The 25387-nt window shown below is 53.3% G+C and overlaps 1 protein-coding gene across 1 annotated transcript; it reads right to left on the bottom strand.

The window, feature by feature from the left end:
- Positions 1–5078: 5078 nt before the first annotated feature.
- On the bottom strand, positions 5079–8144 carry NKX3-2 (NK3 homeobox 2). Its single transcript, XM_069793437.1, has 2 exons — positions 7493–8144; positions 5079–7088 (listed from the first exon to the last, which is right to left on the bottom strand). The coding sequence occupies exons 1-2, from the start codon at positions 7899–7901 to the stop codon at positions 6613–6615; spliced, it is 885 nt and encodes a 294-aa protein (XP_069649538.1). The 5' UTR covers positions 7902–8144; the 3' UTR covers positions 5079–6612.
- Positions 8145–25387: the final 17243 nt, after the last annotated feature.

Here is a 25387-nt window from a genome sequence, read left to right as displayed (position 1 = left end):
CGTACCGTTTGCAATTCGGTATTATTCCCGCACAAGCCAAAAATAATATTAGTCCTCTCCACGCGCATTTCATCCCTAATTATCACTCGAGTCCTTTGCGACACAAAGAGTTTCCCCGGCCGGTTTAAGCGCAACGCGGCGCAGATCCGAGGGCAAAAGTGTTTTACCCCTACCCGGGAGAAAAGCGGGGGGGGTCTGGCCGTCGGGCGGCTTTAACGAGGCACAGATCGCCGGTGCCGAGCAGGGTCCTCAAACCGCCGGAGCCGCAAGGCAGGCTCGGGCTCCGAAGCAGCGGGGACAGTGTCTTTCAGAGCCACGGCCGCTTGCAGGACTTGTTTTCCCCACAGAGCAATTTAGGAAACAAAGCAGTAACCCGCGGGCTTCCCCCCCGAGCAGTCGGCCCCTGCCCCGTGGGTGCTCGTCCCGGTGCCGGCCTGCCCCCCCCCGCCCCCGGCCCGGCGGCGCCCCTGCTCGCACGCTGCTGCCGTCCAGCCCCGGGAAGCTGAACATCGGACCCTTCTGTGCCTTTCCAGCCGTTTCACGGATTTCTGGCCATCCTTGCTCGGTGCGGTAGCAGTGTTTTGGTTGTCAATCGGCCGTCCATGAAAAGGCTGCGTGTAGCCTTTTTAGCTCCATGCCTTTTTTTTTTCTTCTTTTTTTAAGAAAGAAAGAAAAAAAAATGTTTTGAATACCTACGAGCACTGTTACCTAGATATATGTTTTTATTAATACCTGTGTCCCTACTCTGGTGGGAAAGACATCAGTCACCAGTCCTGGTGGCAACTTGCACCCCTTTGGAGACAGCAGGTAGTCCCTGCAGGTCGCCTTCCGCCCGTGGCCAGCAGCGGAGCGGCCCCCCTTGCCTGCCGCTCCCGGAGCCGAGCTACTGCCGCGGGCGAGGAGAGGCTTCCCTGGCTCGGATGCATTTCTGTTTCAGCGGAGGATCCGTTGCCGGCTGCCGGCAGCGTCTTTCGGGAGCCCAAGCGCCGGCCTCTTTACTACCGAGTCAGATTTTAGGCAAAAAAGCCACGGCCGCACCTGAGAGCCCCAAAACGGCGCAACCCGCGGCTCTGCAGCCACCACTCCCCGCTATTATTTTTTCGAGGAGCGCCCCGACAATTGCGCTCGTGGCCAGCATCACTCGGGACCAGCCTCGTGGGTAACACCTCTCCCAGCTCCGGTGCAGAGCTGGGGAGGCAGCCGGGGAAAGAAGCGGGGGTGGGTCTTCAGCCGCCCCAAGGGCTCCGGGCCGCGGAGCCAAAACCCTCATCCTCTGGCCGGGGCTTTCCTCTCGGGCCCGTGGGACCCGGCCGGGAGCTGGGCAGGGAGGCGTCTGCGGTAGCGGGGGGAGGAGGGCAGCCCTCGCCCCCGGCCTGCCCCGGGCTGGTGCCGGCCCTCGCCGGGCACCGCGACATTCCCCCCCCCCCGGGCGGGCCCGGGTGTCAACTTGCCCTCCCGCTCCGCTCCGTCCCTCCGGAGAGAGAGCGAGGATTTGCGTGCGGGTTGCCGAAATTCTCTCCCTCCCTTCATAAAAAAATAAATTAAAAAAAGAGCATACAAACACAAACCATGTTTTAAAACAAAGGGACAAGTCCCTCGGCAAGGCACCGGCCAGCCGCCGTGCGGAGCTGCCTCGGCGGGGGGGAGGCGCGGCTCCCCGGGGGCAGAGCGGGGCGCGGGGCCCGGCGGGCGGCAGCCCCGGCGGGGCCGGGGGTCTCCGGGCAGAGCCTCCTCGCCCACAGGCGTCTCTGCTGGGAGCGGAGCGGTGCGGGGTCCCGGCGCTGACCGCCGTGCGACTCGGCTGGGAAAGGTTTCGTTTGCTCCCCGGTTCACCTTGCTCCCCGGTTAATCGCGCTGCTCCCCGCAGCAGCGAACGACGCGAAGGAAGAGTCCGCTTTGGGGAGGCTTTCGGACAGGCTAGGAGCGGTACCTGTGGCCGGGGCAGACAGACCTGCCCTTTATTTTTCCCATCACCTGGGGAAAAAAACCGGGCTGCTCGCTGGAGCCACCGCTGCCACCGCCTTAGGGCTCCCCCGGCCGCGGGGGGTCCGGCTTTTCGGCCGCCGGGGTCGGCCCCGCTCCGGCGGAGCTCCCGGCGCTCCCGACCGCCTAAGGGCAGGAGCATCCCTGCCTCGGGCTGCGGGACCCTCCGAGAGGAGCTGCCCGCTCCGGCGGTTTGGTGCCGCAGACCCGGGGGAGCCGCGGGGAGGGCCGGGGGCTGCCCTCGGGGCGCGTCCCCTTCCCACTGACAGGACAAGCGGAGCGGAAAATCGCCTGCCAAAGCCCCGGGCCTGCCGGGGAGAGGCCCTTAACCTCCGGGCCACCTTTGCCCCCTGCTCCCGGGAGCCCCTGGGAGGCCGGGCAGGTGCTGCGCTGCCGGGGGGACTGCCCGTGCTCCGGCATCTTCTGCTGCTTCTCCTCCTCCCGGGGAAGCGTCGCTGATTTCTACCTGACAAGTGTGTGTGTGTGTGCGCGTGTGTGTGTGTCGCGGGGGAAATCTACGTGGTTTCCTGTTTTATTACCCTGCGAGCGAGCGGGACGTATCTAAATATAGGCAGCCGCCCGGTTGCAGAGTCGGTCTGTGCGCCTGTGCGAGTGTTTGATACGCAAACACAAGCGCCTGTGGAGACATATGCAAAGATATACACAATTTACATTACATTTCAACAATCGAATTTCTTGTAGCTGCGGTGGTTTTCCTCTCTCTCTCTCTCCCCCCACCCCCTCTTTCTATCGCGACTGTTTTCTCCTCTTTAAGGCTGGAGCTTGTCCATGGCCGGATGGAAAGTGATTCCCACGGCTCCTGTACGGATTCGGGGTTTGGGAGAGAGGCCGCAGTCGGGACATATCGTTAGGGAGATTATTTTCTTGCTGCAGCCGTGGATGTGCTGATGAGCTGAATGTGTGTTCGGAGGGGACGGAGAGAGCGTGTTAGAGCCCAGGTTTTGCTATCAGCTATATATAGTTTTGCTATCATTTTGCTTCAACGCCGAAAATCCAGACCGATTCCTTTGGCCTTGGTACAGTTACGCGCGAGTTACTAGGGAATTCGTCATTAAGAAAAGACAAAAAGACTCGGAGCGTTTGCTTTATAACTCAAATCGTAAAATTTTCAATACAAACAGGACTAGAAACGCCTCCAAATTCCGGTAAAATTCCATTAAATTATCGATTAAATTTTCCCGATGCAAAACACTGACGTTTCTCAAATACCGGCTTTTGCCAACGTCAAACGAAGACACTCTCGATGCGTAAATATTCGATATGAAACACAATCCTAAAATTCCAAGTAACTTCACTCGGATCATCTTTTTCAGCAACTTCTGTCTCGAGTAAAATGAATCTTAGTTTTACCGGATTCGAAGAAAACCAGTTTGACGCTTTATCCCGCGTCTGTTATCCCGCGTTACAGCCCGGGGATCCCCGGGGAAGCTCTAATGACCGACGCTTTCTTTTCAGATCAGGCGGTTCCCTACAGCGCTACATCCGTCAGCAAGCACGAAGCAAAATAATAAAACACGGTGACCTACGGGAAAAAGAAGGCTTCGAAATAATCCTCTCTTTCCAACAGGGAGCCCGGTAGCAACCATAACCAGCTTCGCCGAAAGCCACCCCGCCGCCTTGCCTCCCCATCCCCGCCGGGGCCAAAACCTCCGCTGGTGTAAACTGTCCCATCGAAGCTGGGATGGGAGTCAGCGGCTCTACGTCTTGTATGGGGTTGCACGCCTCACACGGGGACACGGGGCTGCAGGCAGAGAAACGTCCCCAGGGGCAAGAAAAGGAGGGAGTTGAGCTGTCTGCGGGGCAGCAGGGGCTCCTCTTCGCCTTCCCAAGTGCACGGGGGCCCTGCTCCTGCCATCCAAAACTTTCATTTTCCCAGGAGGGAAAGCGGTGGGAAAGGTGGAATGAAACAGTTAAAAAAAAAGAAAGAAAGAAAGAAAGAAAAAAAAGGGTTTCAGGATCGGGCCTAATAAATGTCAGTCCTCCCGCGTCCGCCCAGGTCTTCGCCATAGAGCACAGGACCGCTACTTCTGGAGCGCTCCTTTGGCCGAGCAGGATTCCCGACCCGCCCGGCGGAACAAAACCAAACCCAAAGCATTCCTCCCCCGCCCCGATGCCACGACGGCTGACGGCTTTAGGAGCCGAGAGCTCGCCCCCAGCCCGCCCCGGGGCCGGGGCAGCCCCCGGGCAGCCGCCGCCGCCCCTCTCCCCACCGCCGAGGGCAGCCGGGGGTGCCAGCCCGGGTGCGTGGCCCCTGCGGGGCGAAGGCAGCCAGCCCGCCCCGCGGGTTGCCCGAGCCTGGCGCGGGGTGGGGGCAATAACGACCGGGGAGGGCCGGGGCGAGGGGGCCGAGGAGGAAACAGCCCGGCCGCCTCTCGGGGCGGCTCGCAAGGACCGCGGCCGGGGGGGGCATGGGGCAGCAGGGGCTTCTCCGTGCTCGGGAGCCCGAGGGAAGCCCGTGCGACCCGGCGGGGAAGGAAAGAAGCCGGCGGCGATGGAGAAGCGCCGGCGGCGGCCGGGCAAAGCGGCCGCCTGTGAGGGAGGCCCGGGCAGGGCTGCACCGGCGCGGGGAAACTACCGCAGCCACCGCCGGCTCCGGTCCCTGCGAGGGCCGTTGCCCGGCGCCGGTCCCTCGGCTCGGAGCTGCCCACCCCGGCGCGGGCTGCCCGCCCCGTCTGGCGGGGAGGGCCGGCGGCCGGCGGCGGGGATGCGCTGCCAGCCACCGTGCCGAGGGCCCGGGCTCGCCGCCGGAGGCTTGGAGGGGATTCAGTCCAAGGCGGGAGGCTGCCCCAAGCGGCTGTCGCGGCTGTGTCGGGATACGAACAGGACTGCGAAGCCCCATCCCGCAGCCCCAGCCCCAGCCGGTGCCTGCGGCCCCCGGCCCCGGCCTCCCCGCCAGACTCCGGCGGAGAGAAAACACTCTTCCGAGCCACGCACTTTCCCCGGGAGCTGCCGAGGGTGTGAGCCGACACGGCCCGTGGAAACGTCCCAGCGAGACCGCCCTCGCGCGGGAGAACCGACTTGATGTTCCCCGCGGCTCCTCCGCCCGCACCGCATCCTCACCGTAACCCCGGCAGCCGTAAATTAAACCAGCGACCCCGGCTCTCCGGCAGAAGCAGGGATCGCTCCGTCCTGGACAGGCATTATCAAATAACTCCTTAAGGCGCCCGGCCCCAGCCCCTTCGCCCCCTCCGCTTCCCACGGAGGGAACCGGCACCGGTGCTGCACGGTCCCCACGGGCACAGCGGCCCCGGGGACCGGGGGGTGAGATCTCCGCCAGGCCCCACCATCCCCACCGCCAGAGCTGCCTGTTCCCACCAGAGCCACTGTCAGCCTCCGTGCGAGTGGGAAAAGGAGGGACGTGGTCCGAACTACAGCCCGAAGTCTGCTGCGGGGAAAAAGTCGCTGGGGAAATCCGTATCCGCTCTCAGAAACGACACAAGCGGCAGAGCTAAGTGTTAAACTAAAGTTTATAAATTAAAAAAAAAAAAAAAAAAAGTACAGCGGGTTGCTTACAAACATTCACAATTCATTTGAAGTAAATAATCTAGTTGAGTGCACAGTGCCATTACAAGAGAAAGGGAGGAAAAAAAATAAGAAGAAGGAAAAAAAAAAGCAATGAGTTACCTTGAAAGAAAGAGACTGTAATTACATTGCTGAGCAGATCAGAAATCCCCGCCCCTGAAGGAGAGGTCTGCAGAAGAACTGTAAAAGGCACCGATGGTATTAAAATTTCCCGTTACATCGATTTCTTAAAAAGCCTGACTAGAAATATTCACATTGACTATAAAAATAATAATAACAACAACTTTAATACAACTGGAAAGTGCGAAAAATCCGTAACTCCTCCCTCCCCGAACACGGAAAGATCTCAGGAAAAAAGGAAAAGAAGAAGTCTGGGGTTTCGATATAAAGTCTCACCCTTTTGTGACATATTTATCCTTTGCCAGGGATCATGGAGTACAGCAATAACATGGGCAACAAAAGCAGGGGGGATCTGAAAGAGGCTTCCTTACATTCAGCACCATACAAGGCACATTCAGTTTGCAACGAGTTGGAAGACCAAGGACTCAAACAGACGTCAAAAATAATCTTCCTTACAATCCACCGAGGGAGTCCTTGATCTCCTCTTTTGAGCTGCATTTGGTTTTGCGGGTTGTTTTTTTTTTTTTCCTCTCCTTTTTTTCTCTCTCTTTCTCTCTCCCACACAAGATCGAGTCTCTACGAATCCGAAGCGAAATAAAACAAACAAAAAGTCTACACCAAATACACTGACAACATGGATACCATGAACTAGTCGTGCCGAATCGCGAGAGTCCTCGGCTGGCGGGGTGGGGACGGGGTGAGGGTCGGGGCGGGGGTGGCCGAGAAGTCCTACGTTGGAAGAGGAGAGGGTGAGGAACCATCCAAATAATATTAATAATAAAAATAACAATAAAATAATAATAAATACTGTCCAAGGCACTGAGAACTGCAGCTGGGGCTCTGGATTTGAGAAGCTGGCTGGCTGGCTGGGGGGGGTGGCAGAGGGGAGATGGGTTTCCTGGCTGCCAGTGTGTGCGGTGGGGGAGGCTGGAGGCAGGGGGGGCGCGGGTCATGTACGTGTGCCCCTCACTGGGTGCCGGCAGCTGCGGCGCAGGTGGACAGAGCCCACCCGGGCAGGCAGTAGTAGGGGTAGTAGTAGGAGGGCTGGAGGGAGAGTAGCGAGGGCGGCCGCAGCACCTCGCCGGGGTGGTACTGTCTCTGGTCGTCGCGCACCAGCACCTTGACGGCCACCTTCTTGGCGGCGGGGGCGGCGGCCAGGAGGTCGGCGGCCATCTGCCGCCGCTTGGTCTTGTAGCGCCGGTTCTGGAACCAGATCTTCACCTGCGTCTCGGTGAGCTTCAGCGAGGCGGCCAGGTCGGCCCGCTCGGGCCCCGACAGGTACCGCTGGTGGTTGAAGCGCCGCTCCAGCTCGAAGACCTGCGCGTGGGAAAAGGCCGCGCGGGAGCGCTTCTTCCGCGGCTTCGGCGCCGCCGCCTCCTCCTCCCCCGGCAGCAGATTCCCGCACTTGCCCGCTCCGTCCTCCTCCTCCGGGGGGCTGCGATCTGCGGGCGGGGCGAGAGCACGGCCGTCAGGGCGGGCGGGCAGCGGGACACCCACATCCCCGCGCCCCGCTCCGCGGAGGGCCCGCACCCGCGCAGGAGACCCGGCCGAGCCGCTGCCCACCCCGCCGCCGGGACGGCCGCCGGCGTTTCTCGCCCTCCTCCAAGCGCCGGGCGCCCTCCCGGGCTGCGGGCTCCCCCCGATCCGCCCTCCCTCGCCCGGCGGCTTTCTCCCCCCGGCACGGCCGGGGCCCGCGGCACAACTCCGCGGGGCCGGCGGAAAGCCCCCACCCCCAGCCCCTCGATCATCTCCCGTTCCCAGCAGCCCCCCACCCCCCCCCCCCCGGGACACCCCCCCCCCACACACCGCCCGGGTGCGGAGGGGCCGCCGCCGGGGCCGCCCCTACCGGAGACGGCGGCCGACATCTCGCTGTCACTGAGGCCGGCGGCGTCCCGCTCCGCCGCCTCCGGGGGCTGCGCCTCCTCCGCCGCCGCCGGCGCCCGCCCCCCGCCGGCGTCCTCGGCGGTGCGGGCGCTGCCGCCGGCGCCCTCCTCCTCGGAGCGCCGCTCGCCCTCGGGGTCCTCGCTGAGCGCGGAGTCCGAGTCCCAGCCCGCCGGCGTCCGCGGGGCTGGGGCGCGGGCGGCGGCGGCGGGCGAGGGGAGCGGCGGGCCCTCGGCGGCGCCGCACAGCCGCCAGCCGCCAGCCGCCCCCGGGGCCGGCGGCCGCCCCGCCGCGTGGCGGGCGCGCTCCTCCTTCTTGTTGAGGATGGCCTGGATGGAGAAAGGCGTCAGGGCGTTGCCGCCGCGGACGGCCATGGCCCGGCGGCGGGCGGCCCCGCGGGCGAGCAGCGGACCGCGCCGCGCCTTTCAGCTGGGCGACCGCATCGCCGGCCGCGGCCGCGCCGGTGCCGGTGCCGGGCCCTTCTCTGCCGCCGGGAGGCCGGCCGCCAGCGGGGGCAGCCTCTCTGCGCCGCTGCCGGCCCGCCCGCCCATAGGGCCGGGGCCGCCGCGCCGCGCTCCGCCGGGCGCCGCCGCGGGTCCCTGGCGGCGCGGGCGCTGCCTCCGCCCCGCTCTGTCCCGCCCCGCGCCCGCCCTCTCCTTTTTCTCCCGGCGGCGCTGTCATCCCTCACCGCCGCCTGACAGCGCCGGCCCCGCGCCTTCCCATTGGGCGGCCCCCGCGCAGCCCGCCCGGCGATTGGCTCCCCCGCCGCGGGGAGATTCGCCTCCGCGGGGCGCGCGGCGGGGCGCGCCGCGCCTTAACCCCTTGCGGCCCGCGGGGCTCCCCCCCACCTCCCGCCGCACCCCCCCCCCCCGCTCCAGCCGGGCGCCGCGCTGCCGGCCGGTGCCGCCCGTGGCGGAGGCCACCCTCGGAGGGAGAGCGGGGGACGGTCGTTTCAGGGTGTTTCCCCTCTCGCCGCCGCGCCGCGGGCGATGAGCGCTGCAGCGCGGCGGCGGGGAAGGGTCCGGTGCCCGGCGGGGAAACGTCGCGGGGGGAGCGGGAACAACGCCACGGGCTGGCAAGCATTTGATGTGGAAATGGGGAAATTGCTTATTTCGGGGTCGGGGGGGGGGGAGGCGACGGCGCGCCGGGGTCGGGGCCGTGCGCGGCGCGGGGCGAGCGCCCCAAGCTCCGGGCGCTCGCCTTGGGGGTGTAGGTGCAAACCTGCCTCGACCGGTCTTCGAAAATGGGGGTTTTGGCCGTTCCATCTGTTTAAAAACGCGGTCGGTTTTATGGTAGGGACGGTCTTTGGTCCCCGGGGCTTTGAAAGAGCGTTTGAGGCGGGCGATTGAAGACTGCTGTCCTCGAAACGATGCTTTCCCTGGAAGAAAATGGCCCTAAACAAGAAGGGTTTGGAAACTGTTACACCCACGTGAATGGTGTAAATGCGACTCGTTGCCAAAACAACAGTGTGCCCCCAAGCACCGTGCTTTTCCTTATTTCAGGCATTATCGGCATTCTCAGAGCCAACAGAAAAATCCCGGCGAGGGTACCGAGCAGGTACACGAGAAATGGAACGCCAGCGCTTCACCGCCGCGTCCTTTTCGTGCTGGGGAGACCCAGCAACGTAACGAGCTAGAGCATATCGAAATGATACCCGCAGCCTCGGCTTTGCTTCGTGAGCCGAATTCCCGGGGTGTCAACCTGCTGCTTCGCGGGCGGCGTCCGACCTCCAGCATTGCCCTCCGTGATCCCGCAGAGACGAGCGTCTGTTTGCAGCAGACCACGAAGCCACCGTAATTGATTATCAACGATTCTGGCAGGAATTAAATGGTTTCAATGACCATTCTTACCCGGAAAATAAATTAATAAAATAAATAATCCCGCTTTCATACGCAGCACGACGCCGGAGAGCACCTTTGCGTGACGGGACGAGAACAGGCTTTATCCCTGTGAACAAATTCAGCATGTTCTAATAACTTTGCTTGGACTCACTCACCATCCCTTTTTCCCAGCCAGGTATTTCCCGGGAAAGCCATCGCTTCTGCCGCCCAAGTCTCCGGTGCCACGATACACTCAGGAAATAGCCAAAGGGGGATTTTTATTTATTTTTTTTTTAAGAGCTGGAGGGACATAAGAGGCATCTGGGGAAGCTGCGAGAAATCCACTTACGAGGAGGTGTGTAGGAGGTGTAGGAAGGCTGCCCTGTGCGGGCATTTTAAGGGGTGCTAAACAGCCGAGAGATGAAATTTGGGGTGTCAGAGGAGATGCGTGGACGGGGAAGTGGGGAGAGAGGGAGGGCTCCGCTCTTCTTTCTCTACGGGGAAAGGCTGGGGGTGCGGGTGGCGGGAGCCGTGGGTTTGGGTTGACGGCCGGAGAGGGGCTCTGGGCACGGCGGAGACGGGGAGCTGCGGGCAGGACTGGCCGGGGCAGCTCTCCGGCGTGCCCTTCTTTCGGGCTCTGCTCAGGTGCGGCAGACGGCCGAGCCGGCGGCTGCTTTGGGGCCGGGGGAGCGGCGAGGGGGAGAGAGAGGCGCTCCCCCCGTGCAGCCTCCCGCCGAGCTCCGGCGCAGCCGGGCTCCAGCCCGCGAAGTCCCTGATTTACAAGGTTTCGCGTCCAAGCTCTTGGAAATACCTGCGGTTAGTTTACAATGGCTGTAATTCTTTGCTAATTTACCCAGCTCCCTCCCCGCCACCTCCTTTCCTTTTTTTTTTTCCCCCTTCTTTTTTTTTTTTTTGGTTCTCTCCCCCTCTCCCGCCTCCCGGGGCGATCTCTGCGCCCTCTTCCCGACCAGAAAACTACTGTTCGCGGGAGGAAATGCCTGGGGAGGAGGCCGGGAGGAGAGCGAGCAGCAGCGGGGGTAAGGCGCAGGGGAGCGGCGGAGGGAGGCCGGGCCGGGCTGGGCCGGAGGTCCCGGGGGCTGCGGCGGCCGGGGGCCAGCTGGGTGGTCCCGCCGCGCCCGCCCTCCAGCCCCGCCGGGGGGAGCCGGGCAGCGGGAGGGCGGGCCGGGGGGAGCGCGGCGGCCCGGCTTTGCTCCGCGCTGGCCGCCCGGGTGGAGGGCTCGCAGCCGGCCCCCGGCCGCCCTCAGCTGGGGCAGTGCCGGCGGGCAAGGGCTCCCCGGCCACGGCCTGCGGCGGGCACAGGGCCCCCTCCGAGCGTTTGGGGAGAAACTGGGCGCAGACCTTCCTCGCAGGAGAGGGCTCGGGGCGGGGGGACGGGACACACGGGACGGGGACGGGCGGCGGCGGGGTGGGCAGCCGAGCGGCGCCCGAGGCGGCGATGTCGGCGGGGGCACGAAAGCCACCTTGCCCCCCCACGCCCCCGATAAGGGCTCCGCACCCCGCCGCTCCCCGCGGCTTGGCAGCGGCCCCGACCCCTCTATCGCGTCGGATCCGCCGTCGCCCGGCCGTGTGGGACCCGGCAGCGGGGAAAACCCCGAGCCCGCCGTGCCCCAGATCCGCCTCTCCCACCCGGGCAGCCCCCGGCTCCTTCTGCGACCCCCCGCGGAGGAGCCCGGCTGGCCGCCCCGCGCCCTCCCGTTCCCCACCGGCGCTGCCGGCGGGCGGGCGGGCGGCCCCCCCTAGAGGCGTGCCCGCCGCACTGCCCGGCCTCGGCCGCCCCGCGGGTCCCCGGTGACATCGGGGGGCCGGGGCGGGCCAGGGCAGGGCCAGCCCGCGGTGGGGACACACCGGGGAGAAGGCACAGGGCCGGTGCCCCGTCCCTGTGTGCGGTGACGAGCCGTGGCGGGAGCGGAGCCTGGCCGGCTGCAGCGTGAGGTGGCTTCTGGCAGGCAGTCACCCGAGAGGTTTTTCTTTCCAGGTGCGGGGAAAGCCGCTCGCAGGAGCACTGCGTATTGCGCCTGGGGCGGTGAAACAGGGAAGGACGTGTCCTGCTCGTGGGCGTCTGGTGAAAAGCACCAGGTCAACGCGTGGACGGCAGCGCGAAGGTGGCTGCGAAACCTTAAAAAAGCCTTTGTATGAGCACACGCTTTTTATACAACGTACAGCGTTGTATAAAAAGACCCAGGTGGTCCCTTGGGTGGGAGTAGCTTGCGCTGGGAAAAGGAAATGTTATAACCTTTCTTTCGGGGTAGGATTTGCCCGGGAAGGGAAATTAATTAGCGATGTAGCCACCATGCGCCAGCTCTCGGGCAGAGCCAGGCTAGCTCAGTCCCACTTCTGTCCTGACTATCTCAGCTCTGAGGCAGGCCAAAGGGTTTCATGGCCCAGAGCTACCCCACACCGTAGCCCTCTTGGCAGCACTTCTCAAAGCCTGCATGGTGGTGGGTAAGACCTTTGCCATACCTAATTAGTGGGGATATTTTTTTCCTGGACTGAAGCTGTCTCCCCAGGCTTCTTCCTAGTTTGCCTCCCGATACACACAGAGCGATGCAAATCCTCGCAGAGTCTCCTGCTGGGTCTTCCAGGGGCTTAGGTGGAAGATGGCAATGGTACAAACGGTGCTTCTTCCTGCAAGGAACTTCAACCCCTGTGACTCTGTTGGTGATGGGGAAGATTTGGTTCATGGTTTTTACCTCGGCTGTGCTCCTCTTTGGCTGTGCAGCAAAGGCACGTAAACGTGTCCTGGACAGCTTGCTGGTTTTGCAGGAAAATCTCGGGTCATCTGCTTTTGATCGGGTTTTGACTCTATTTCTTAAGTAATAACAATTTATTTCCAAGCAAATGTGACTGTAGCTACACAGTAGGTGACAGCTGTGCATCTCCAAAACAAGCTCCTAGCAGGATTTCTCCATGCATTTCATGAGGGACCTCGTGTAAGTAACCACTCAGCCTTCAAACTGCTTTTTGCAGTTGACGTCAGGATCCTGTGTTGTTGCTGAGACGTCAACTGTAAGGTGCTTCTGGACTTCAGTGACAGAAGGATATACCACCTACAATTCCGAGAAAAATCGGAACCATTTTTAGAATCCAACTGAATATTAAACTTGGTGAACGTGCAACTATAATGCTGACAATGAGAACTTTAATCCTACTAACTTGAAAACCTCTTAGCAAATTAGCTCAGTAGGTTTTAGTAGCTGGTTTGCAATCCCCTTTCTCTGCTCATACTCCTTATACGGGGAAAAGCCCATGTCCTTTAAGGCTGGGAGGCTCAAACACAAACGCTTCTATAGGAGTTTACAACCAAACTGAAAGGAGCTTGAATCTTGCGGGTTGCATATATGTGGTGACACAATTTGGCCCCGTTTTATTGCTCAGACATGCTGTTTCTGGGGAAACCAACCCAAATCTCCTTGTTGCTTCATCTTTATAGTAAAAAGTGAAGGCTTGGCATGCAGAGTACCCAGCACAAACACAAACTGCCAACATTTCATTTCACTGCACGGCAGTTTTCCTGCTGAATTATTCCTCCTTGCAAGACCCTGCAAAGGAAAAGACATGCGGACTATCTAATCATCACGCTCCCGAGAAAGAGTGAGGATGTACGGTCCTTTCCTCCGCTTAGTGCCAGGAGGCCACGAGCTGTGTACGCACCGAGAGCCCCGTCCTGCAACTGTGCTCAGGCGAGACTGTCTTTTGAAATAAATCTTCTCCTTGACTCTTTCCTTATTTCTATGTTAGGCTTTCTACTACCCCAGTAAATGGCTATATATTCCTCAGCTTCTGACCTAATTATTTGTAGGATAGAAGTACAACCTGGACAAGATTAACTTGATTTACTAATAAAAAGCAAACCAGCATATCCAAATGGCCAGATGCATTTCATGGTCATTAATTAAAGCTTTTGAATTTTTTCTGTGAAATAAATATTGTGATACTTAGCACCTGTATTTAGTTTTTTATCTGTTTCAAACAATTTTAAAAGGGGGTGTGTGTGTCTATTTATTTGCACTCTCTGGTAGAAAAATTGAATTAGAAACAGTTCGAATGACTTATGCCAAAGTCATATATGTGTGAGTCATCCATACAGTGTCTGGTCTATCTACTCGTTCTGAATTTTTCCTCATTATTTACTAGAACATTTTAATGAATATTCACCATATTACAGTAGATGCATTTGCTGTGTGCAAGTCTCTAGGCTTTTAAGAACACTCATAGCACAGATTAATCACTTGATGTCTATTTGGTACAACATCATATGAAGTCCAGGTTTCCTTTACCATTGCTCCTCAATCTATAAATAAGTAATAACCTTTCCTACTTTTTGTTTGAAATAGTTGAGCTCGCTTTTCACGTATCATGGACTAACTTGGTAATTAAATCAATGGCTACATTGGGGTAACATTTAAATATTTTTATTGCTTCTGACGCTTAGGTAAATCAAGTAAGGCTGCCTGCCTCTCAGGGTACTGGAACTGCTTACATTTATACAGTGATTTTACATCTTTGTCTAAGAGTCACATCTTCATTGATAGCAAGTCAATAGTCATTTTATATTATTTTTTCTATCTCTTTATTATTCATATCAGGAGTAGACACCCATTGAAGGTAATACCTGGAAGTGTTTGGGACTCAGCCGTTAGAAGTTTACACAGATAACCGATCACTCAAAAATTTCAGAATGTGAGATCAAGGACTCATTTGTTTCACATCCTCCTCACACGGAATAGGAAGCCTAAACTGTGGAGGTGGGACACGGCATTTCTGTGCATGTCACGGGCGGTCTCTGGCGTGCAGCGCTGGCTGTTGGGGTGCCTGCTCGGAGAAGCAGATCTGACTCAGGAGCTCCGGGACTGGACTGAGGTGCCTCAAACATGGTGTGTTGCAGAGATGAGAATCGCAGTACGTCCGTCCTGGTTTGGATCCAGGCCCATGTCATTGACTTCGTATGTCTGAAGAGAAACCAGAGGTGTGAGTTCACCAGGTAATTGCGCAGGGTGGGTGGGCTGGTCCCTCCGTTGAGCAGAGGGCGAAGACAGGCAGGTTAGACTGAGCACCTCGCTGCATGGTAGCTCTGTTCTCTGAAGGGACCCCAGCCTCTCTGAGAGCTTTTTGACACCTCTGGTGGCAAACAAGGCCCCCAGCTCTGCATGCCCTGTGACAGGGGAGTCCACACCTGCAGCTGCCTTACACGGCTGCGGTGTTGGCCTTGCCACAATCCATGCCTGATAACCCATGGTGGAGCAGCCAAGCCAAGCTGTTTGAGCCTGGAGACCTTGGATCCAGTGCTAGGTTTATGAAGTTAGGGCAATTAGCAGGTTCACCAAGTGAGTTGTTTCCACTGGCAATGATTTTGTATGTACAGTGACTGTACATTTCATCTGAACACAGCTTTTACATTAAATCACTAATTTTTTTGGCTTGCTCAGTGAGAATGCAAATACTTACATAAACTTCACAAATAAATTAGTGACTCTGTTTTGTTCAGTTCACATGCAGATTTAATTGGCCACCTGAAAGTTAGCAAACATGACACAAGTTGTCTGCAGGCAATACAGATATTGTTCATATTTTCTGTGTGTATCTTAGAGAATAGTGACTTTGAATATGTCAATTACGGATGACTGCAAATATGCACCGTCTTGTCCTTATGACACTCATTCTCTCCTCTCAGAATTCCCGTCTTCATTAGTGTTGTCTTTGCCTAAATTTAGCGATTCTATGTTACAGGTTGCCTCCTGCTGAGCCTTTTTATGGTGTTGAGGGTAGCACGACCTGAGCAGGTTCTCAGGGTATTCCTGTCATAGAGGTAGCTATTTCTATAATTTATTAGCCAGACACATTTGGGGATTTGCCTAACAGAAGAAAAAAATATTAAGGCAGATGACGAAGAACAAAAATGGGTAATATGACAAAAGCAGTTTGCGCCCTACTCATTACATGAACGAGAGTAAATGAGATGGTTGAAGCAGTCTCCAGTACTAAAGGACTCCCGTGACTTAGTTGGAAAATGCTTGCAATGTGAGAGGGACCAGACATGCGGGTAGACAAAACGTCAGTTCTGAGTCCCTTGGAAAACCAAGAAGGTCCTTTTATTTCTCCAGAAAGTTTTTCACAACAAAAGGATGCAGAAATCCGCCAGCGAGTGAAACGGGGAAGGCGAAGGAGTGCTGGCTGGAAGGACATTTTGGTAATACTTTCAAGATGGCAAGTTGTGATTTCCTGCACTATGGATGAGGTTATTGTTGGCAGGAGGAATGAGAGCTTTCTGCTCTCCCTGCTTGGGAAAGAGGGTACTGCGTGGTGTAGCCTTCTGGTGCTTCATAGTATTGTCTGCATTTTATGAGAGCCGATTAAAACCCCCACGCTTTTTCTATACACTCAGCATTCCAACTCCATGTAGGACCACTGTAGACTGCTGCCTGTAGGAGGCATTAAAACCCGGTTTTCAGCCAAAAATGCTGTCCTTCCATATCTCTGGAGGACTTCTGATGTGGCTATATTTTTTCACATATTGTACACTTAGTGGAACACCTCTGTGTCAAAGGGACTCCTTTTGAGAAGGGTTGTGCAAGGGAATGTGCTATTTTGCATTAGATATGCTCCCTCAACAAGAAATACAACTCTCAACAAAGCAAAGTGTTATGCTTCATAGCTCCAAAAAGATGTCCAAAGTGTAGTCTTCTGCAAAATATGCAACAAAGTCCTTGTAATCTAATCTTGTACTGTCACAATGCTTGTCTGGTTAACTGACCATCCCAAACAGGAATGGTATATATGTACAGGATCAGTTGATAGTTATACCTCTGACTTTGCCCATAGTTACCGTGGAAGGGACAAAAATCATCCAAAGGCAAAGGACCTTCACATACAATAATATTTCATTCACAGGGTTTAAGTTGGCTATTTTAGTGGCTCCTCAAGAGCTAACTGTAGGAAATCTCTGCAGCCATAAGGTGTGTCAACCCTGAAGCCCTGAGAACTGCTGGTAGACTCTGGAAGAGCAGCAGCACACTTGGAGAGAAGAGCTGACATCTCTGCAGTCTATGGGGGCTATGGCAGCACCTGGCATGGAAGAACTTTCTCCTTCCAACCACAAATGCCTTGCTTCTTGGTTTGCCTTTGGTCAGACGCACTGCTACAGCTCCTAGAGCTACTTTCTAATACATGGTGACTTCAGAGAAGCAGGCCTGGGCAGGTCATATAACTGCTTTGGTATAAGGTAGCAGCTGCTTTTATGGAGACCATATTAAATGTCAGAACACCTGGATAATGAGACAGTGAGATCCTTTCAGTGAGGAGAAGACAAGACTACCAGCTGTGTAGCTGAACAGTAGCCTGTCATCTACCAAAGTCATGACAGGAATCTGTGCATTTCTTTGTTTCAATAGCCATAGCCCTTTGGACACACATGGTGTGTGGTATTTCTCATGAACATCTCAGTCCCATACGCTTGCATTTAATAAACTGCTTTTCAAAAAGTGTTAATTCTGACCCTCATGATAAGACCAGCTTATGAAAACATTGGGATGTTATTGGCTGTAGCTAGCTTTGATATGCATCCCTTATCATGTGCCCTAGCATCTGGGCCCCAGCTGACTTACAGAAATCCCCTGGGCGTTTTCTCTAAGATGCAGAGAGTGTTTGATGATTTCCTTCAAGAACGGGCTTTATTTTCCCACCTGCTGGCTCAGCTGGTGTTGGATGTTGACTCTGTCCCAGTTCTTGCTTGCTGGGTCCTGGGAGCCTGAAAGGTGATTGCAGTCACATCAGAGTTAACTGCAAAATATGAGGAATAGGGATAGCTAATGAGAAGGGGATTATAATTGCTCTACTTGGTATTTTCACAACTTCTCATTTCATCTATACTCTCAGCAGCTAGTAAGAGTAAACATAAAGGCTCCTTAGCCTGTGTCTAACCTGTTTGGATGTCAGTATGTCCATGTACTTTTGCCGTCCACAAAAGTTCTTGGTCATGGCAAGAATATTGAGAGGAGGGAAAAATGGAGCTGAAGGAAAGACTTTTGAAGAAATAAAAGGAAGACAAGGGCAGAGGGAGGGGTCAGGGAATGCCTGATCCAAGACTATGCAACAAACTGATGAGGGAAAGGAAAAGGAAAGGGGGAGAGGACAGGAGGGGAGAACCGAGAGCTGAGCGGGACCCTGTGAGGAAAGCGGAGGGCACAGGGTGGGAACAGAGGGACGCTGAGCAGCAAAAGACAGGTCAGATGAGAAGCGAGGGTGGAGGTAATTAGATCGGCAAAGTGCTAGGAATAGGGGGCTGGAAAGTGAGAGAAATAGGAAGGTCTGGGCAAGGTAGCTGTGACTGGAATGGAGAGCTTGTAATAAACCTCTAAATCTTGTTCCCCAAAGAAGTTCGATGTGCCTATAAAAATAGACCCATGTTATGTGGAATTTAACATGCCTATATTGTACCTATAAACATAACACTAGATGGATTTAGACCTATGCATGGCGTGCTATACAGTATAGTCACGAATATAGAGTTGGAATGAGGAATTCCTGCCAAAACTGGCGGCGTGCTGCCTGCGCTCACCTGTGCAGCGCAGCAGCTCAGGGGGAGCCGGAGGACGGGCAGGTCGGGATGTCGAGGCAGCGGTGGCCCCAGGACCATCGCATCCCAGCCCCTCCTTGCTCCTCCGTCGTGCCCTTATGGGTCTGGCCGACCCCCCCCCGTGTCCCCCCCCGGCCGTGGGCGCAGGCAGCGGCGGGAGCGGGGCCGTCAGCCTGTGCCCGGGCGTGCGGGGTGCGCGCCGGGCTACCTGGCAGGCACCAGTTGCCATCTAGTGGCTATTTTAGGACTATCTGTGCGTGGAAAAGAATTTTTTTTTTTTTTTCCCCAACCAACCTGCCACCCAGCCATTGCTTTTCTAGAGAAGATTTGCACGATTCGTGCCCCGAAGCCACCTGCGTGACTTGCACAGGAACAACGGGGCTGATGCACCTAATGGAGAGTGGGCTTCCCTTTCTGTAGCGTGCACCGAGTTTGGCCTTGCTTTGCAATCGGACAAGTTACTCACCTGCTTCCCAGGTGTAGATTTTGCAGGAGGAGAGGGCTGGGAAACTCTCAAGACCAGCCAAGTGAGACCTCAGCCCTGCTGGGAAAAGGCTGGCTCCCTTACTGGCAAAACGGCAGCGCTTCCAAGGAGTTCAGCAGCACCAGGATCTTCACCTCTCCCTTGTAACGATTCTGGCCCCTAATAGATTATTTGAATATGCTGAAAGTTTTTCCCATTATATTTTAGTATATTCACCCTTGCCAGATCCCAATCAGACCAAGACATGATATTCTAGCTGTTGGGCAAGCAGAGAGCAAGTACTGGTCCGACGGATGTGTTGCACTTTGGCCCCAGACCATCTCTCTCCCCTGGTCAATGAAAATTGAAGGGCTGGTATGGATGGACTGGTTCAAGTCTGATGCCCTTGAGTGGAAACAAAAGTAATTGGACTTCTTTCCCTTTTTTAAAAGCTGCCAGTCACTTTCCCATTCTTAATTCCCCCCTCCCCCCCCGAAGAAAAGGGGTGATAAAAGCTGAGAAAATTTGAGAAAGGTGTGAAAAGAGGGAGAGGAGCGAAGGAATGAGATCTGGGAAGGGTGCCCTGTATTCACTGGTGTCTTTGAACAATCCAGTTATCTCAAGAAATCAAATGGACAAATCCCAAGAGAAGAGTTAGGTGAACTTACTTAGAAAAGTGAAATTAAAAAACCCCATTTTGTTATTTTGTTAAAAAGGAAACAGCTATGAAGGAATGGAAGAATTTTCCTTCTCTGTCTCACAGAGTTCCTCAGAGCAACACATCCCCATACCCAGCACTGTGGTAGCATTTGCTTGTCTTTGTGTTCACTTATGAAGGTTTATTTCATTTTGGATTATTGCCATTGTGGTATATAATCATAGTAGCAAATATTATCCAATTGTTTTTTAAATACTTAGTACTTACACCCTGATCCTATTGCTGCCTTCAGAAGCGAAACTTCCCAAAATCTGAAAATACAGTAAAATTGTATTAAGAACTATTATGAAGTTACTTAGTCTAAAAACTACTTAGCAACAACTGAAAACATCAGTGTTATCAACATTCTTCTCATACTGATCCCAAAACATAGCACTGTACCAGCTACTAGGAAGACAATTAACTCTATCCCAGCCGAAACCAGGACAAACGGTAACTGGATGTGTTTTGTTCATGCAAGAAAAATGAAGCTAGCAATATGCCTGTAACAGTAAAGCTTTGTGAATGTGTTATATGGCATAGCTGCCTTTCTCCTTTCTTGGCTACACTAGAAGAAGCTCCTTGGTCTGCTAGCTCCAGGCTAAGGCAAACTAATGTATACCTGCAAAGCTTGACTGCAGGGCAAAAATCTGAAGCCTTCATATGAAAAAAAGGTCAGCAAAAAACCCAAACTGTAGAAGTCTTAACAGTGGAAAAAACAACCTCTCTCTTTTTTTTTTAAAATGCAGAACACTTTCCTTGTTTTATATGTTTAGTGCAAAACAGAAGAAAACTTTGCTTTATGCTTCTTTCTAAATTGAGGCTTTCATGCTGTTCCTCCTTTTCTTTTTATTTTTTTTTTTCCAGTGGGGAAGAGGGAAAGAAATATATGAGACACTGAAAGTTGAGAACAAAAACATTTTCGATTTTTAAAAACAGAAAAGTAACAAAACTAAATTAAGCAAAATGAAAGTCTTCGAGGGGGTACCACCCTGCTGTAAAGAGATACGGTCATATAAGAAATAAAAGGCATAAATTGCAACAGAAAATTTCAGGTTAGAAAAAATATTTTAAATCTCAACAATAAGGGTTATGTGACATGGGGGACTGCCATTGCTGGAGATCTGTAGGGTCTGGTTAGACATCTCACATATTTGGAATAACCTGGAACAACCTGCCTGCTGGATCAGCCGGTCTTTGCCTCCTCCCAAGGCAGTGGCTTCCAGGCAGCTGACTTCCAGAGCTGCCTGTGCCGGACCTTCATAAAGAAATGAACTAACTAATTACAACCTCCAGCCCCCTCTTTGGCAGTCCCATCACACCTACCCCTGCAGGGAGTGGGGAAGGGGAAAGGCACAACCTCCCAGTGCTTCCCCTGGGCCCAGCAGCCCGCCATGCAAATCCCATATCCCTGGTGCCTTCCCTCTTCCACTTCCATGCTCAGTCTCTGCCACCCAGCCCTCCTCTGCTCCAGAAAAGGAGCCCACCAGGAATGTGCCCAGGAGTGTGGGAGTCCCATTTTACTTTGATTAAAGCTTCCCCCAAAGGATATTTCCTGTGCTTGAGGGCCGAATAGAGTTCAAAGTTCAAAATTAGTTGAAAGAAGTTTTATCATTAGTTATTTCTTTTTTTTTGTTTAAGTTGCCTTATATTGCCTATTTACTTAGCCTGAAAAATCCTGGCCGAATAGAGTTAAATAAGCACTATATTACTGAGCAATTCTTAGCTTTTGTTTATATAAAAAGAGCAGAGTGAACCTATCATTGTCTGAAAGGAAAGTCACATTCCAGATCTCTGCTTGCTTTGGGCACCGAAGCAGGAATGACTATTTAATTTTAACATTTTAAAATTTATATACTGGAACTGGTGCTGGAGTATCATGAATGTGATCACTGAGCATTTTTCTCTTATGGATTCATCTTTATTCATTCATCTTAATATATGTTGACTTATATAAATCATTGCATAGCAAGTGTGACATGTTACAATAAAATCTAGAAAAGGAAGGGACATCATTAGAGGGTTAAGTTGTCCAGCTGACAGTAAGACTGATAGCTTTGATGTTCCTCTGTTATTCTCAGTTACGTCCTCAGTAGATGCGGAGAGGCACAGCCAGTGCCTGTGCTGTCTGGCTGTGTGATCAGCAAAGGAACCCTGTTTAAAAATATGGCTCAATTTTGGTCCAGTCATGTGGTTCGCTAGTGAGGGAGGGTCCAAGTTACGCTGAAATACGTGGTAGAGCTTTTTATTAAGCCAGGTAAGAGCTGCACTTTGTGTGTGGCTTAGCTGGAGCCATGTATAAACATTGTCCTTCCATGAGGAAAAGCCCCAAACGGAGCTTGCCATGACTGCAGCAGGTATGTCATCTCCAAACTGAACTCACAACTGACAGAAAGGTTTGTATTTCCCCAGTGGAAATCATATTATTTTCAATGTATTTGGTGACATTAGAGATCAAGGCTCTCAGACAGCTTTTCTACATTACTGAGTACCTTAGCTTGCCAATAAGAGATGTTGATGGTGAGGACAGAGATGCACACCTGCAGTACACCTGTGTCTTGCATTCACTGTTAACCCTCAGCAGTTATGTTAGTGCCTGTGAACGCTCAATAAATAAAAGCTAAGCTAAGCTAACAGCAAGCAAAGGGGTGACATTATAGCCACCAGTCCCAGCAAAGTACTTGTAATAATTTTTCAGTACTTGCTTTTCACCTCTACTTTCCAGTCTGTGTCTGGTCTACCTATCATATCCTGCATAGAGTAAGTTTTTTACGTTGTACTAATGAAGAGCTACATCTCAGTGCTAGCAGGGATCAGTAAAGTAACCCAGTCTGTCCTCCTGCATAGTCTAGGTCATTGGTTGCCTATCTTGTCATTTCTACATCACATCCATGCTGAGGTTGCAAGTTTCACAAGCGGTGGTGGTGAGGTTTGTCCTGGTTTTGGCTGGGATAGAGTTAATTGTCTTTCTAGTAGCTGGTATAGTGTTATGTTTTGGGTTCAGTATGAGAAGAATGTTGATAACACTGATGTTTTCAGTTGTTGCTCAGCAGTGTTTATACTAAGTCAAAGATTTCTCAGCTTCTCCTGCCCAGCCAGCAAGAAGGCTGGAGGGGCACAAGAAGCTGGGAGGCGACACAGCCAGGACAGCTGACCCAAACTGGTCAAAGGGTCCATACCATGTGATGACCATGTGATGTCATGCCCAGTATATAAACTGGGGGGAGCTGGCCTGGGGGTGCAGATCGCTGCTCGGGAACTAACTGGACATCGGTCAGCAGGTGGTGAGCAATTGCATTGTGCATCACTTGTATATTCCAATCCTTTTATTATTATTATTGCCATTTTATTATTGTTATTATTATAATTGTCTTCCTTTCTGTTCTATTAAACTGTTCTTATCTCAACCCACAAGTTTTACTTTTTTTTTTTCCCCATTCTTTCCCCCATCCCACTGGGTGGGGGGGAAGTGAGTGAGCAGCTGCGTGGTGCTTGGTTGCTGGCTGGGGTTAAACCGTGACAATGTTGAAAAGAGTAGTACATCAAAAAGCCAGTAACATCTGCCCCCACTGCTCCCACTTTGCCTTTCAAGTGTCAGTATGCCAACCCAAAACAAATACACAAAATAAACCTCATTGTTGCTGATGCTTTCTTTTTTTTTCTATGACTTTTTTTTAGATAATCTTCACATAAGCTGTTTCCCACAAGGGAAAACTGAGCTGCCCTGACCTAGATTGTGTCTCTAGAATGCAGCAAAGGAAGAACTTCCACAATGCTGAGGCCACAGAGCAACAAGGGGCCTGTGATTATAAGAGGATTTACATTAATAATAATTAATATTGTGATATCTTCCTTGGAGTTAGATACCTACTGGGTGTCACACCACCTCAGCAGGAATCCTGCACAATGCCTGGGGAAGCAGCCAGGCTAATCAGGTGCCTCGTGAGATGTCCAAGCTGGACAAACAACCCTTCAAAGTCTTGTACACGTATGCCCCTACCATCCATTTCCTCAATACACTATGGAGTGAAACAGTCATCTGGAACGTGGACAGTGAGACCTGGTCCCTAGCTCCTGCTTCAGCAAGTAGGACACATCATGGGCTGTGAAATATCTTAACAGGAGAGAAAGTAGTACCCACCTTCGGACACCCCACAGCCTTCCTTCCTGAGACAGGTTCAAGTCCCCCGTGCTCTAACCACAGCATAAAAAACCCCCTTCTTTCTTTCTGTCCTTGGAAGAAAGGCCAACAGTGGTCCATCCTTGGTGAAACCTAAGGAGAAGGTAGATATCATCTTCCAGCACTACATGCTTCTCTTTGAGGAGCTAATCCTAGATGTTTCCTACAGGCCAGTGCTGTCAGCTTCCAGGACACCTTGCTTAGCTTTGTGGATCGCATCTGAGGATCTAAGTCTCCTAATACAGGAAGCTTTGATGCTTCATTTGGCTTCCTAACTTCTTCGGGGAGCCAGCTGGCTTAAATTCAGATGTTTCAACATTAGATCTAGTTTAATCTTTGAGCGCAACCCCAACCTTTATATCAGTTTTAGAAATGGGGCTTCAGTTCCTAAAGAATCCTGAAAAATCTTGTCCCATGTCAGAATTTAAAGCAATGTCTGGACCAGCCAACATTGTGTTCTTGCACAGTGAGTTGGGACAGCCTGGTACTTTCTTATCCCGGCTATGGTACAGTGAGTCTGGACAAGTAGGCACCCCCTTAACTGCACCTGAAACTCCTGTCGCCTGGATCCATACCTGAGACTCCTGCTGCTTGGGTCATGACTCTCTGTTGTGGTTATCTGACAAGAATTAAGGCCAGAATGAAATTACAAGGACCGAAGTCAATCATCTCATGAACCTATAAGCAGCGGTCCCAAGTGAGGCCCTTTGATCTCTCCTGGACCACAGCGGGCTGCAACCAGCATCTCCCTCGGAGGGGGACACCTCGCAGAGCTCGCTGACTCGCCAGTTTGCGAAAATCGGACGACTGCCACCGAAAGCTGATACCCTTCACTCCTTGAGGCTCAACCCTTTGCCTGTTGAGAAATGCCGAGACATTTGATGTGAATATTTCACTGAAATCGAGGGGAATTTTTGACAGGTACACCTCTCTCTCTCTTTATGTCTGTGTGCATGCAAGTGTGAATTGACCTAGGTATATTCTATTGAATCACTTTGTAAATGTTAAATTAGTCAGTGATTAAGTTTTACTAAATCTTGTCATTTACCTCAAACTGTAAATGAACCTCGGACTGCTGCTACACACATAATCCCTTAGACATAAACCATTGACCAAGTCTGGGACTAGGAGTGGATCCAGCTGCACCTAAGCTCAACAGAAGTTTAGAAAGCAAGGGGGTCTGCTCTGAGCCTCGTGAATCAACGGGACGGTCTCCCCTACCGTTCTGTACCCCCAATCTTTGTACAAATCATGAAAAATGAATTCTAACTTGATCTTTGTTTGTACGTTTCTCCCTTCCTCTTTTGGTGTCTCTAGAAATCATTCTAGTTTGATTCTAACTTGATTTTTCTTTGTACACTTCATCCATGTATTAAGTAACAGAGTGAAGCTTGCCATCAAACTTTGTGAAGCTGCACTTTTATAAACTCCTATGAAATCACTTTTGCTAATACCTTTGACGGTGATTTATAAGTGGCCCAAACCACTCATTCGTGACAGAAGCCTCCTTGTTTTGTCACTAGGAAAAGATAAACCCCACAAATCAGCTCACTGTCCATTTATACACCAGTTACTCGATACAGAGGTACCATAAATGCATGTAAGAGCTAATGGTGCACCTGGAGGACCAACTTAAGTGTACTCAAATCCATGGAATAATGGAAGGGTGATTCCACATCCCCTTTCTGCCACATGGCCATCTTCTTTGTACAGGCAGCAGTATTTGCACAGCCCCATCAACAGCTGGTTTAGGAAACCAACCACATTAAAAACTAATCTGTAATTTTGTTTTGTAGAGGAAATTTCAGGCTTCCTGGTCCAGCAGTCTATGACTGTACAACTCAACACTGGCATGGAGAAAGGCACTGGCCAAGGGACAGAAGAAGAGGGAAGGTGAAAGGTGCCTTGCAGTCGCAGCCTCTGAAACCCTACCCTAGGCTAATTAATTGCACAGTCAGTGCCAAAAAATCTATTCCTGCCCTACTAAGTTACGGCCATTTCAAACCGTATTTTTCCTCCCTGGTTGTTTGGCAAGAGCGTTATGTTCCTAGCTTTAAATACAGCTATCTAGGGACTCCCAGAGAGACATTTACTTTTATTATGTTTT

The sequence above is a fragment of the Haliaeetus albicilla genome, chromosome 1, assembly GCF_947461875.1.
Source record: "Haliaeetus albicilla chromosome 1, bHalAlb1.1, whole genome shotgun sequence".
Taxonomy (NCBI): Eukaryota; Metazoa; Chordata; class Aves; order Accipitriformes; family Accipitridae; genus Haliaeetus; species Haliaeetus albicilla.
The sequence above is the reverse complement of the archived record's forward strand: the minus strand, read 5'-3'. Positions and strand labels throughout refer to the sequence as shown.

What these genes read in the sequence shown, in the direction of transcription:
- NKX3-2 (XM_069793437.1), bottom strand. Translation starts at nt 7,901, where the DNA reads ATGGCCGTCCGCGGCGGCAACGCCCTGACGCCTTTCTCCATCCAGGCC. An exon ending in GATGTCGGCCGCCGTCTCCG is followed by an intron (nt 7,089 to 7,492) that starts GTAGGGGCGGCC and finishes CCCCGCCCGCAG; the next exon opens with ATCGCAGCCCCCCGGAGGAG.